We start from the raw sequence: 15,478 nt of genomic DNA on the forward strand, positions 1-15,478 counted from the left end.
ATTAATATAAAACAACTAATTTTATTATAATGATCAGCTAATATTGAACAGAGAACAAACAAGAGGATGTTTAGCCAAGTATAACAGAACTAAAAAGAATTAGTTGTATGTCTCTCTATTCTTTTTCTCATTTAGTTTCAAAATCATGTGTCTCATTCATGCAACGTGAATATGACATAGCTCTGTTTGTCGTTGCATCACTACAACATTTTGCTTATGACACCAATAGTCATTTCCGCAACCCATACATCATCCTTATTCCTTCACTCTTTTGAAGAGTCATCTTGTGTTCCCTCTAGAACCTTCTAATTTTTAGAGACGGAGTTAAAACTAAAAGTTTGGGGTTCTGAATATTAGGATAGAAAATAAAAATACGCTTCCTTTTAGAAAAAAGAGAAACTTATATTAGCAGTGGAGTTTAAAGTTTAAATCCGTAAAATTAGTATGAAAATCATTTCCTTATCACTAAATCGTTAATCAATCCTATTAAGGATTCACAATTTAATGTGTAGATATATATATTTCTTTTTTAATAATTTTCTAATATAGAATCGTAGGGATAATGGGAAAACTAATTGCTGTAATTTCTCAAAGTAACATATAGAATTAACCTATTCCTAAGACAAATTTGGAGGTCAGAATTCCAACAATTTCTTTTTTAATAATTTTCTAATTTAAATATAGAATCCATAGGGATAATGGGAAAACTAGTTGGTTTGTCCTAACCCAAAGTTAGCTCCGCCTCAACTCACCGCCATACTTCACCACTATAAATTGATAAATTCTTGATCCTCAGCATATTTTAAATAGTAACAAGTGAAGAGATCACTTAGTATCATGGTGAAAGTTGATGAAATTGTTGAGCCTTGGGGTGATCCTATGAGAGAGTTGTTAGAAGTTGAAGAAAATATCAGCTACAATGATCTGAAGAAACGGATGTGGAAGGACCGGATGAAGTTAGAGAAGCTCAAAGCAAAGCGAGACATGAGCTCGTCTAAGGATGATAGTGATGAAACAGAAGCTAAGCAAGAAGAACAATCTCGTCGCAAAAAGATGTCAAGAGCTCAAGATTCAATTCTCAAGTACATGGTTAAGATCATGGAGGTTTGCCAAGGTCAAGGTTTTGTATATGGAATAGTGGGGGAAAAGGGGAAACCGGTTTGCGGATCATCGGATAGTTTAAGAGAATGGTGGAAGGAGAAGGTGAGATTTGAGCAGAGTGCCCCTGCTGCCATTGCTGATTTCTTGCCCAAATTAGTAGAGGACAACATTATATTGGATACTTCCTCACATATTCATCACTTGGAAGATTTGAGAGATGGTACTTTAAGCACACTCCTTTCTACCCTCATGCAACATTGCCACCCTCCACAAAGGATTTTCCCTTTAGAAAGAGGATTAGCCCCACCTTGGTGGCCTACAGGGAAGGAGCTCTGGTGGGGTGATCAGGGATTATCTCAAGAACAAGGTCCACCACCTTATAGGAAGCCTCATGATCTCAAGAAGGCATGGAAGATAACTGTTTTGGCTGCAATCATCAAGAATATGACTCCCAATTTAGATAGAATGAGGAGGTTTGTGACACAGTCCAGGAGCTTACAAAATAAGATGACAGCCAAAGAAACAGCCACTTGGTCTAAATTGGTTAACCAAGAAGAAGCTCTTGTCAATTTAACCGACAAGTCTCTCAAGATCTCATCATCTCATAAGGAAGAAGATCTTTCTTTGGTTCACAAGAATGTATTTATCGATAAGTCTGCTCGGAGGAGAAAATACAAGAGGAAGTGCAACTTTGAGCATGACACAAGGTGTCCGTATCGCGAAAATGGTGGTTTGAATGACCAAGAAAGTATCAATTGTGAGGACCAACTTGAAGCACAAACGCTGCCACGTGAAGAATGGATAGCTAAAGAAGAAGAGATTTCTCCACATGATTGGATGAACATGGAGATCCAGAAGAGCTTCAACAATTATGATGCACAATTTACTGCTTGTGGTGGTATTCAGAAGAATTTCGAAAGCTATTCAGGAGAAAATCATGTCCTTGAACAGCTTCTCTCTGATCCAGAGACTTGTGGAAGCATAAACATAGATGGAACTCAATCAGAAGCTGAGATTGCTACTTCTATATGGGAATTTTAGTAGGAAGATAGATTGAGCAGTGCACTAATATAATAAGAGTTGTTGCTAGAAAGACTAATGTTTTGTTGACTGCATTTCTTCTTTAAGAAATTGAGTTATGAACACAAAGAGAAAACATGGACATAGATAATACCCTTATTGCTAGTTAGCTGTGCAAAATTTGTTTTTCCAACAAAATAACTTCAATCAATTTTCATACAAATAATGAAATATATAATATGAAGTTAAATAAATTTGGAAACAAAATAAATATAAAATCAACAAGAAGAAAGGAACAAGATTCAAGTCCTCTGAATTCACCGAGTTTTATTAAAAAATTATTTCCCTCAAGTACCGAGGTTATGAATATACCTTCCCAGGATAAAATGACTAACGACAAAAAATAGTGGTACCTCAAATTTGTTGTCTAGCGAATCACTCAATGGCTTGTAATTACACTTTAGGATTTTGGAAATGTAGATTTTTTTTTTCTTACGATGTAGTGTTTTTCTTTTTGTAAACTTTGTTTCAACATTTAACTCAAAAAACTTATGTCAATATATGAGAAAGAAATAATATATTTATAGCCTATAGGCAATCATAATGAATCATCGATGATATGAAAAGGTAGTTTAGAAATATGAAAGGTTGCATTAAAATACGAAAGCTTGCATTCATCTTTCATTAGTATTCATGAATGGAATAAGTTCATACTTGCAACACTTTCACATTTTTAATTCACCATTCTTTATACAGTGAACTCAACAACCCCACACAGGAATGGAAATGACTATAACACGAAAGATAGATATACACGGACTAGTGTGTGATTACAAACAAAGACTAGTTGCATCGTGGTAAGTGAGTTTCCCTTTGAACTTTACATAGTGAACTTATATTGGATATACTCGATCAATCGGTAGATGTGATATCTTTGAACCGTCGAACTTGAATGTACACTTAGACAATATAAGTTACTTAACCATCCTTTAACCATATATGGTTCTCACAGTTTTGTTCGTTTTAGCCATGAACACTTTCTGATTTCATGAAGCTTAGAGAATCGACCTTTACTAACATTCTCCTTGAAGCGACTTACACTTTACTCTCGCATAAGTGATTCATAAATGTTTACTCCCTTAGAGAAATTATTTTGTCATGTCTTGCAAAACATAGAAATCATTAAAAAGCTTCAATACAAGCTTTATCCTTAGTTACTAAATATTGTCTTCATCGTGAGAATGGATTGGATTATTTGACAATGTTGGACCATCACACAAAACTTTATTTGATCAATTTGAACCTAACTCTTGGGATCTCCAGTCTACTAAATAGAGTTACCATCATGCTTGATTTGTTCTAGGCCTTAAATCCGTCCTTTTAGATTACCTTTCAACTCCCTCTCTAGTTAGGCCTTCTGTAAGTGGATCCGATATATTATTTTTTGACCTTGCATTGTCAATTGTGATAATTTCACTAGAGAGTAGTTCTCTAATGGTATTATATCTTTGTCTTATGTGAAGAGATTTACTGTTATATATCATGCTCCATGTCCTACTTATTGCAGTCTGAGTATCACAATGTATGCATACAGGTGTCAATGGTTTAGGTCAATACAGAATATCTTCCAAGAAATTACGAAGTCATTTAGCTTCTTTGTTGGCTTTATCTAAAGAGATGAATTCAGATTCCATAGTGGAGCGAGCAATACATGTCTGTTTGAATGATTTCCAAGAAACTGTTTCACCTCAAGAGTAAACACATATCCATTTCTGGGTTTTTCTTCATTTGATTCGGTGATCCAATTTGCATCACTATATCCTTCAATTATTGTTGGATATTTTTCATAATGCAAAGCATAATTTTGAGTATGTTTTAAGTACCCTATAACTCTCTTCATTGTCATCCAGTGAGTCTGATTGGGATTGCTCGTGTACCGACTCAACTTACTAATAACACATGTTATAGCTTATCGTGTACAATTCATGATGTACATCAAACTTTCCAACACTCTCGCATAGTCTAATTGTGAGTCACTTTCCCCTTTACGCTTTCGAAGTGAAAACATCACATCTATTGGAGTCTTAACAATATTAAAATTCAAATACTTAAAACTTGCCAAGTACCTTTTAAGCCAAACCTTGTGGAGTTCTAAGAACTTTTATTCCCAATATAATATCTACCACTCCAAGGTCTTTCATTTCAAATCCACTCCTTAGCATTTGTTTAGTAACATTTATGTCAGCTAAGTAGACTTACGGATGATTAGCATATCATACACATACAAAAAAGCAATGACCTTATGATTTGGTGTGTCTTTAAAGTAAACATATTTGTCACACTCATTCTTCTTAAATTCTTTTTCCAACATTGTTTGGTCAAATTTTGCATGTCACTGTTTGGGTGCTTATTTCAGTCCATAAAGTGACTTCATGAGTTTTCACATTTTTCTTTCTTTATGAGGAACCACAAATCACTCGGGTCATTCCATGTAAATTTCTTCCTCCAACTCTCCATTTAGAAAAGTTACTTTTTAAATATATTCATTTGATGGATTTTAAGATCATATATTGCTGCTAGTGCAACCAACATCCGAATTGATGTAATCAAGACCTTTGTTTTGTTTGAAGCTTTTGACTACAAGTCTTGCCTTATACTTGTCAATAGTATCATCAAACTTTATTTTCCTTTTAAAGATCCATTTTATCCTAAGGGTTTATTTTCCCGAAGGAAGATTAACAATCTCCCAACAATGATGTAACGATTCGATTTTTTTTTTGAATAAATAGGTACTTAAGGTGATTTAATTATTAATTTAAAATCTGAAATTTTAAGGTCATAATGGTCCTTTCACGTATTAATTAAAATAAATCATATTTGTATTAATCTAATTTAAATCCTAATTGACTAAGTCTTAAATTTAGTCTCCTAATCCTAATAACACACACACTCTCTCTCTCACGTTCTCCATATCCCTCTCTCGTTGGTTTCTGCCAAAAATAATTTCAAAAACTTAAAATACATAAAGAGTTATTCACACTTGAAGAACTCACAAGAATTTTTAAGTAAAAGACAAAATAAGCAAAATGCCAAGGCTAAGAGAGGTTCGTCGAGTGAGGTGTTGAAGTAAATTGGGCGTGGGTTGGAGAGTTTCCGGGCAGCAACATCAGCGTTTGAACATCGATTAAGGTATGGGTTCTCTTCTCTCTTGGTCCCTTTCCCAAGAGACCTTTCGAGGTTCATAATATTCATTCCGAAAACTAGGATTGTTCCCCGTTGCATGTCCCTGTCACTAGCTCCCATTGAATCATAGGTTGGTTATGTTTGCTGGTAGAAAACTAGGGATGAAACGTGTTTTCATGATGATTATGTGTTTATATGTATGTTTGAAATTATGTTACTTATGTTTATGTTTCCGAAAATGTAAACTACGTGTGTATGTGTCTGTTGTCGTGGCTATTATTCATGGTTTAGGACTTGAAATTACATGCTAGTTCTTTATATTTCATGTACACATGTTGATGTAAATGTGATGTTCATATGAGATGAAATGTGGCTGATTTGAGGGATCATGTCTTGGCTAAACGAATGCATAAAGACGCACCTAAAACGTTCTAAATGCACTACAAAATTCCTCTAAGAACTAAGGTGTAACTTGATGCAAGGATGCTGAAAAAATTAAAAGAAAATTTCCAGCTTCTATTGATGAATTTCGGTCAGCAAAGAGGATTAAAAATGTTTAAAAAAATAAATTAAAACAAGTGAGGTCATGGAAGATTGAACCCATGACCTCACCATGTTAAAAACCATGAAAATATAGGAGAAAATAAAATGTGAAGAGTGGGGATTAAACCCACAACCTCTTGAATGGATGAGAGAGTTAGGAGGAAAATAAAAGAGAAAATAAAATGTGAAGAGTGGGGATTGAACCCACAACCTCTTGAATGGATGAGAGAGTTAGGAGACAAATAAATGAGAAAATAAAATGTGGAGAGTGGGGATCGAACCCACAACCTCTTGAATGGATGATAGTGTGAGGAGAAAAATAAAGGAGAAAATAAATGTGGAGAGTGGGGATTGCACCCACAACCTCTTGGATAGTTGAGAATTAAGAAAAATTAAAAGAAAAAAATAATGAGATTGCGGGGGAATTGAACCCACAACCTCCTTGCCTTAAAACGAAAAAGGGGAGGAGAACAAGAATGAAATATTATGGGGTTGATGGGAATCGAACTAGGGTCTTCCAAATCTGAAAAATGCAATTGTCAAAGTTTAAAATAAGGTTAAGTGTTGTTCAAGGGATTCGATATCGGGTTCCCTTGACCAATTCCGTAATTACACATAAGTCATACGTGAGTAAAATATTCAAGAATAATGCCATCTACATAGATCAAAAATCAAGATCTTAGCATATATACAAGATACATAAGTCTTGTAATACATAATCTTAGAAAAGTAAGAATAACATAGCGAACTATGAATGAAGCCCCATGACTTGTATGTATAGACACATAAGTCTAACATACATTCAAAAATAAGTGAACCTAAGATATACGTAATGAAATGATGAATCTTAGGAGGGTTAAGTACGAATGTAAGATACACTAAATGGCCAAGTGCATTGGCATATGATGAGATCAACTATGAAATGAAGAAATGAACATTCACGTAATAAGAGGTGAGTAACTATGAAAAACAAAGGTGCTAATAATGAAGAATGTGGTGACAATCATGATGTGAGGCTAATGTATATGATGAGAGCAATCTCAAATAAGCCTAAGTAAATGTTACCAATACGTACTCACCAATGAGAGTGTAAGATAATGAAGAGACCAGTCTCTATGAACACTCTAATGAAAATATTGAGTTTAAAACACTTAATACTAATGATGAGATGAGAAATCATCTATTGAGCTATGATGTCCTCATACTAGAAGTCAGCTTCCATGATGTATGAGTTGAATGTAATGGAACTTTATACTGAGCACCTATAGGTTAGCTATGAGCAGTGATGCCTTCTTTCGGGAAGGGAGAAGGTTCACGGAACTCTCATGAGATGAGACTGTCTGCTTGCCGGGTATGGTTCTCTATACATCTCCTAGTCTTCGAACCTATAATGCCAATATAGGGATCTGGCGGGGTTAAATTCCCATAGACACTAGCATGTTATTGAGTCACTTTGGCCGGTGATTCCACCTCTTTCGGGTGTGGGCGAGACACTGGATTTCATGATGCTCACATGATCTATGTCGGTTAAAGTTAAAGTTCCCAATGAATAAATAAGTCCAGACTCAAATGAATCATATAAAAAATGAATGATACCGAAGGTGTTAGGATAGGATAATCAAGAGGTGAGTTAGATTCAGGTAATGACATTAGGTTATTCTTGATCGTTGCACAACAAACCCGATGAAATCTTAAACTACATCCTAGGTATAGCTGATGTTTACACTGGCTTATGAATGAACTGAAATGAGGTACTTTGAATGAATGAAGCAGACTCAATGTTTTCTAAAGAAGGCTCCGTAGTTGAGGTCCCATATGTTGAGCCCTCATTTTGAAAAGTCTTATGGTCAAATCCATGATAACAAGGTCTCATGGAATATGAATGAAAATACGAAAGAAACTGTGTTATATGTTATTTGCTATATGAAGATGTTATGTGTTGTGTGTAGTACGATAATTATAATGATGCATGTCACTCTCATGGAATAACTTTCCCAATCTCAAATTGGCAAGTCTACTGACTTGACTTCCAAAAATCATGTCATTAGGAAAGAGCTATTCTTTCTCATGCATGTCCCTGATGTGTGCTTGCATATACCCATACTTAGTACAAGTGTGTACTAATTTCATACAAACATCTACTTTTAGGTGCAGGCACAGGTGGACAGTAGAGCTACAGGTTCGTTGTTGCAGCTATCCGGACGTCAGCATTCATCAGGAGTTTGGTAGGTCCTCATGCTTTCGAGGATGCTATTTTTTACATTCTAGCGTAGTTTTAGAGTTGAGATAGTGGAGCATGTTCCACTAGTGTTTCTTTCCTGTTTTGGTTCAGACTTTGTATTGTTGCTATTTTTGCCGATATACAATTAATACTTAATGAATTATTTCTTTCAGTTGCTTATCTCTTAAATGGTAGATGGTGGATGATGAACGATTACGAAATATAAAGAAAATGTTTAGCAAGTATATTTAAAGAATAAAAAATTTCAAATTTTCCACTAAAATTAACCTATGTAAAGTAAGAATGACGTAAGTAGGCTTGTTTGCGACCTCTGAGAGGTCAACAACGCCGGTCTCGTCTTGGGTCTAGATTCTGATCGTGACATATAATTATTCAAGATTGATTCAATCTCACCACTGACAACTTCTTTCTATAAAAATGAATCCTCAGAATACATTGCTTTTGGAAGGTTTGAGGGTCATTATCAATGAGAAATGTTACAAAATTTGATCCGAAGGAAGTAGCAATCCTTTGACGCTTTCTACGCCTTGGATTTTCTTCATTTTGTTAATTTTCTTTTAGTTCATCTTGAGTTCATTTATACCCCCCTACCTGACTCTTCATGTCTAGCTTTATACAAATAAACGCGTTCAAAGAATTCAACATTATCTGATTCAATTATCGTATTATCATTAATATCTAGATATTTGGATTTATGTACCAAAAATCAAAAAGTCTTGCTATTTATAGAATATCCAATAAACATACAGTCCACATTCTTTGGTCTTATTTTCAACCTTTTGGGTAAGGGAACTTGGACTTTTGCTAGACATCCCTACACTTTGAAATATTTCAAGTTGTTTTTTTTTCCTTTCCAATTTTCATATGGAATAGATTGTATCTTGCTATGGGGAACTCCATTGAATATTCAATTTGGTTTGATACCTTCCCCCAACAAGTCTTGTGGTAAACGAGTACTTATAAGTAAGACATTCATCATTTCCTTCAAAGTTTGATTTTTTCTTTCTGCAATCCCATTAGATTGTTGTGAATAAGGGGCATTGATGGATAATTCTATTTTCCAAAAATATTTCCGCAAATGGAGATTCATATTCTCCACCCCTATAACATCTTATCATTTTTATTTTTTATCCAACTGATTATTAACTTCATTTTGTATTATATAGATGCTTTAATTGATTCAAGCTTACTTGATAACAAATAAACATAACAATATCTAGTGCAATCATCAATAAAAATTATGAAATATTTTTCCAACTACGTGGTGGTGTTGATTTCATTTCACAAATGTCTATGTGAATCAAATCTAAAGGATTGGAATTCCTTTCAACATATTTATAGGGATGTTTAGCAAACTTAGCTTCAACACATATTTGACAATGTGTTTTATTTCACTTAAAATTAGGCAATACTTTCAAACTAATCAGTTTTTGCAAAGTCTTATAATTGACATGTCCCAAACATTCATGACATAAACCACTTGACTAAAGCAAGTAAGCAGAAAAGAAACACTTATTAACAATAGCTATTACATTGAGATTAAACAAGCCCTCGAATAGGTAGCCTTTTCAACATACACTTTATTTTACTAATTATAACTTTTTCAAAAACAAATACACATTTGAATCCAGTTTTAGTAAGAAGTGGAGTAGAAATCAAGTTCTTTCTTAATTCTGGAACATGTAGTATATTCTTGAGAGTCACCACCTTGTCAGATGTCATCTTTAGGAGAACTTTGTATGCTCCTTCAACCTTTGGAGTTGTCGAGTTTTCCATGTAAGTCATTTCATCACCTTGAGTGGACCAATATGATGCAAAAAGATTTTTGTTGGCTTATATATGGAGGGTGGCACTGAAATCTATCCACCACTCTCTTGGATTGCTAACAAGTTTGCATTCGAAAAGCATAGCACATAGATCATTATCTTCATATTCAGCAACATTTTCTTGATCTTTCTTCTTTTACTTTCTTGGAGTCTTACAATTTGCGACCCTATGACCATTTTTGCAACGATTAAAGCAATTACCTTTTAAATTCTTCTTAGGTTGACTACTTTGTTATACAGAGTTTGTCTTTCTCTTTTAATACCTTTTATCTTCAACAATATTGGCTCCTAATATTGTTGAATTTCCACAAGACCTCTTGCTTGCAACCTTATTTTCCTCTTCAATCTCAATCTTACAATGAGATCTTCAAGGGACATCTCATTTCTCTTATGTTATAAGTAATTTTTAAGTACTTCCACAAAGAAGGTAACTTCTTGATCATAATAGTTAATTGAAAATCCTCATTGATCACTAGATCTTCCCCATGGATATAATTGATAATCAATTGCAATTCTTAAACTTGAGTAACAACATATTTTTTTATCTACCATCTTGAAGTTCAGAAACCTTGTCATGGTGACTTTCTTCAATTCGACATCCTCCATCTTATACTTCTTTTCTAAAGCATCTTAGAGGTCTTTGAAAGTTTTCATATTACTTTACACATTAAACAGGTCATCATGAAGCCCATTCAAAATATAGCTCTTACATAAAAAATAAGAATGTTTCCAAGCTTCAACAATCATAATGCATTCACCTTTCGGAGTTGAATCCGCTAACTCAAGAACACTTTCTTTTATGAATTTTTATAGACTCAAAGTAGTTAAATAAAATAGCATCTTTTGCTTGCCACCTCTTAAAATTCATGTCAATGAATTTTTCAGGTTTTTCAACCGATGCTATAGCAGGTGCAACGCTTGTACGACTCCACAAAGCAATATTTATTGCACCAATTTTGATGTCGTATAAACTATTATTTCAATTTCATTAGTATCTTGATGCTAGAAAAGACAAGCACACTTAGTGTCTTCAAATAAAAACTTGATCTTTAATTTCAGTTTGTTTCTAATTTAACGATGAAGTTTACAACTCCCAGTCATTAATCAAATCAACTTTAACTTTCTGACAAGCTTATTAGGCTCACCAATCAATATCAAGTTCAAACAGAGAATAAAATCAAAAAGGTTTTGATCTCTAGAAACCAATTATAAATAAAGTATGATCATATATTTCTTCAGATTTAAAACATTAAAGTTTCAATAAACAATAACACAATAAGGTAATCATAATTTCTTAGGATTGTTAACTACTTTGTTCGTATCGTAGTGCAAAAATTGTTTTTGCCAACAAAATAAATTCAACCAAAATTCATACAAATAATGAAATATATAATATGAAGTCAAATAAATTTTAGAAACAAAATAAACATAAAATCAACAAGATGAAAGGAAAAAGAGTCAAGTCCTCTGAATTCACAGAGTTTTTAAAAAAAAATTATTACCCTCAAGTAGGGTTGTTCAAACCGAACCGAAACCGATAAGCCGAACCGATAAAATAGTTATTTTTTTATAGTATTGGGTTACTGGTTTAGTGGTTTTGATAACAGTTTTGGTTTTTTTATTATTGGGTTATCGATTCTTAACGGTTTAAAGTTTTTTCTTAAGGGGTTAACTGATAACCCGATAGTAAATTAAATAATTATATTTATACCATTTTGTATATAAAGTCCTCGACTTAGAGTTTAATTTTCTACTTTTATTTTTTGTTGTCTCAAACACTTGATTACTCTACAATGTAAAAGTGTTTGCTTTTGAGAAAGATGTAACTTGTGAACTCAAGTGTATGATGTATTTGGTTTGTCACCTTGTTTCTAAGTGATTTTCAATGTTTTTACTTTTGTGTCAAATCTTAATGGTTAAACTGATAACCGAACCGATAAGGAAATTAAAACCAATAAATCAATAACCAATAAGTCAATATCTTAATGGTTCTATAACGGTTTAACATATCTACAAACCAATAACCAATAAGCCAACCTGATAAACTTCAAAACCGAACTGAACTGGCCAATACACAGCCCTACCCTCAAATACCTAAGGTTATTGAGTATATCATCCTAGGATAAAATGACTCATGACAAACAAACAGTGGTACCTCAAATTTGTTGATCACTCAATGACTTGTATCCACATTTGAAGATTTTGAAAAAGCAGAAACTTTTTTCTTACTATGTAGATTTTTCTTTTTGTAAGCTTTGTTTAAAAAACTCATCTCAAAAAACTTATGTCAAAACTTATGACAATATCGGAGAAAGAATAAGATATTTATAACCTATAGGTGACCATAATGATTCATGCATGACATGTGAAAAGGTAGCCTAGAAATAGGAAAGGTTGCATCAAAATACGAAAGGTTACATTCATCTTTCATTAGCATTCATGAATGGGACAAGTTCGTTCATACTTGCAGTACTTTCACATTTTTTAATCGCCATTCTTTATTCTATGTACCATTATTTATTCACACATTATACAATGAACCCAACACAAGTTTCTAATATTACGAATCTTTTCAAAATTTGGATTTCAAATACATATAAAATACATACATTTTCATGATCTATGAGTCAAAGTTAGGTATAATTTGCTTTATAAACACTGTTTTCAAGTGGATTCACATTAAGCTGGCTTTATCGCTCTCTCGCTTTGTCACTCTCCTCTCTTGTGTTTCTCTTGCTCTCTTGCATTTCTCTTGCTCTCTTACTTGTCTCTCTCCCTATTTATCTATATTTAATAATGTAACTTGTATTCTATGTGCATATATCTGGGATACACTATCTTGATCACTTCTCTCCTTCTGCCACTCGCTTTTCTCTCTATCTAAGTATATTTGATAACAAAAATATATGTATCTAGATGTATCGAACTTGAAATTTGAATTAAAATTATTCATTAGTGAGACAACATGTAATTATTTCAAATTATAAAAAAAAAGATAAATAAATATGATAAAAAATTAATCTAATTCGGTAGTTTTTATAAAAAAAAAATTAGAACGGCAATCTTTTTTCTCGTTTTTTCCTATTTTGACTTCTTGATCCTATTGTTATGTTCTGCTGACTACTAAACAGGAGTCTACAAAGGCTTATTTATGGGAACACTTTACAGCTAGACACAAGATATGTCATTCATTTAGTTATTTTTTCTTTTTAATTTATATGAGTTAGTTCGATTTGACATACAATTAAAAAAAAATTTAAAAAAATAGTTTTAGCTATCTAAAATATGTGTTAGATATTTGAGATTATAAATTATTTTATTAAGGTTAAAACAGATATTAAAAGTTAAATTATTATTAAATATAGAAATATGTCATTTCATTCGAGACTGACTTAAAAAATGGTAAATCATATAAATTTGGACAAAGAAAATATATCTTTTTCAGCTTACACCTACAAAGTTACTACTACTCTTTAAGAATACTTCTAGAAACCATCTAAGTTCTTCCTAGAAAGAATCCCTTTTTTTTGTCTTATTGAGGAAAGAAATAGTGACCACTTCATAATTCTAAGATTGACCAAAACTAACTTGATGACAAAATTATAAAGTTTTTCAATTTGAAATATTGGATAAAGAATCTTCATTGCTAATATATAATGTTGACCAATAATGATAATTATTGATAATGATTATTAGTGGGTATGATAATGGTTGTTGGTGATGATAATTGACGGTAGCCTATAGTAGTGGTTGGTTGACCCGAGGATGGTGATTGTGGATAGTAGATGGTGGTGGTAGTTATGGTTAAAATGATGGTTGTGGCCTGTGGGTGTTTAGCTGAAAGTAGAGATACTGATCGTGAACGATAACCTTTGTAAAATGAAAAAGTTAAACAATATTGTAAGGATATTAAAACTTTGTGCTTGACTTCGTTTGTCACTTGAACCCTTCTACTCAAAAAATTTGCCAACAGAATTCTCTAACTCACTAAACACTATAACATTTTACACTCCTTTTTTGAACTACTCAATGGTGCCTGAATTACAAAACGCATACCACAGAGATTTCCATATAATTTTAAAATGCCACATAAAACATGACATGTGAAAATTATTAATTTCCTTTCTCTTTCAAACATTTCATTTTCTTTTGTTCAACCATAGCCTCGTACTCTCTCTTGTCTCAATTCCCATTGTCAAGACTGGTTGTTGTGGACTATGAAGCTACAATTGCAGGGCCTACTGCCAATGTGATGGACAACGTCGCAAAGAAATAATAAGCATACTATTCCCTAAAGGTCAAATTCTTTAAAGAAGTTATGGTATAATTGTTAAGTCATTCTTTACTCGATTGAGATCGTATTTTATTGATATAGAGTCATTAATGGGAAGAAATAATAAAAGAACAGAAAACAAAAAAATCAACATATCCTACTATTGGAAAACTATATGCACAACGAAATCATATCAAGATCATACAACTAATAGACAACACATGATTTATGTTAGAACAAGTACAATCATTTTAGTTCTAGAGCAGATAAACTTTTTGAATTTAGTTTCAGAATTACTTCTTGATCGTATACAGATACCTTCAAGTGAATCCACAAGCTAGTCGACAAGCTGGAACCTTCAAGCAAATCCACAAGGTAATCAACAAACAAGACCACAGTTCTGCGGCCTTCTGTAGTGATTCCAACTTCACTTACGAACTCACTCAATACTTGGATGGACAAGTATTTTTTAGAAAACTTATCTTCTTTCAAGGGTTAAAAAAAATTCGATTTATAGAGATTTATTCCTAGTCCAAGGAGAAGGAACACTATGTCTTAAAATAGAAAGACATGTACATCTCCCTTTTGTTAGAAAGGAAAAGGTCACGTCATTCTCTCTTTCCTTAAATTAGAGAAAATTATATACTTTTCTCTTGCCTTAGAACAGAGAAAGATACATACTTCTCTCTTTCATTAGAATAGAGAAATATACATACTTCTTCCTTTACTCTTTAGAATAGACTTTGAGTTCTAGTTATGTCACGACCCAAATCGGGCCGCGACTGGCACCCACACTTATCCTATTATGTGAGCGAACCAACCAATCTAAACCCCACCATTTCAACCATAATAACAAAATAAAATGCGGAAGACTTAAAACTCATTAACGAAATCAATAATTAACTTTTAAAACTCAAACTTATTTTTCCCAAAATCTGAAAGTCATCATCACAAGAACATCTATCCTCAAATTACTAAAGCTAAGAGTATCTAAGAAACTAAACATAAATAATAGCTAGTCTATGCCAGAACTTCAAGGCATCAAGACATGAAGAAGAAGATCCAGTCCAAGCTAGAAGCTTTAGCTCACCCTGAAATCTGGTATGACGAAGACTGGCTAGAGTTGCGGTTGAGTTGAAGATGACTGTACGTTTGCTGCACTCCACAATGAACAAAAAGAAAACATATAAGTAGGGGTCAGTACAAAATACAGGTACTGAGTAGATATAATCAGCCAACTCAAAATAGAAACCGTATATATCAGATAATATCATAAAATCAACTACAATA

The 15,478-nt window shown here is 33.0% G+C and overlaps 1 protein-coding gene across 1 annotated transcript; it reads left to right on the forward strand.

The window, feature by feature from the left end:
- The first annotated feature begins 560 nt into the window (after positions 1–560).
- Positions 561–2,278, forward strand: LOC101260322 (putative ETHYLENE INSENSITIVE 3-like 4 protein). Its single transcript, XM_004235416.5, has one exon. It carries the CDS (start codon positions 838–840, stop codon positions 2,140–2,142), a length of 1,305 nt encoding a protein of 434 aa, XP_004235464.1. The 5' UTR covers positions 561–837; the 3' UTR covers positions 2,143–2,278.
- The last annotated feature ends 13,200 nt before the right edge of the window (positions 2,279–15,478 follow it).

The sequence above is a fragment of the Solanum lycopersicum genome, chromosome 3 (assembly GCF_036512215.1).
Source record: "Solanum lycopersicum chromosome 3, SLM_r2.1".
Lineage (NCBI taxonomy): Eukaryota > Viridiplantae > Streptophyta > Magnoliopsida > Solanales > Solanaceae > Solanum > Solanum lycopersicum.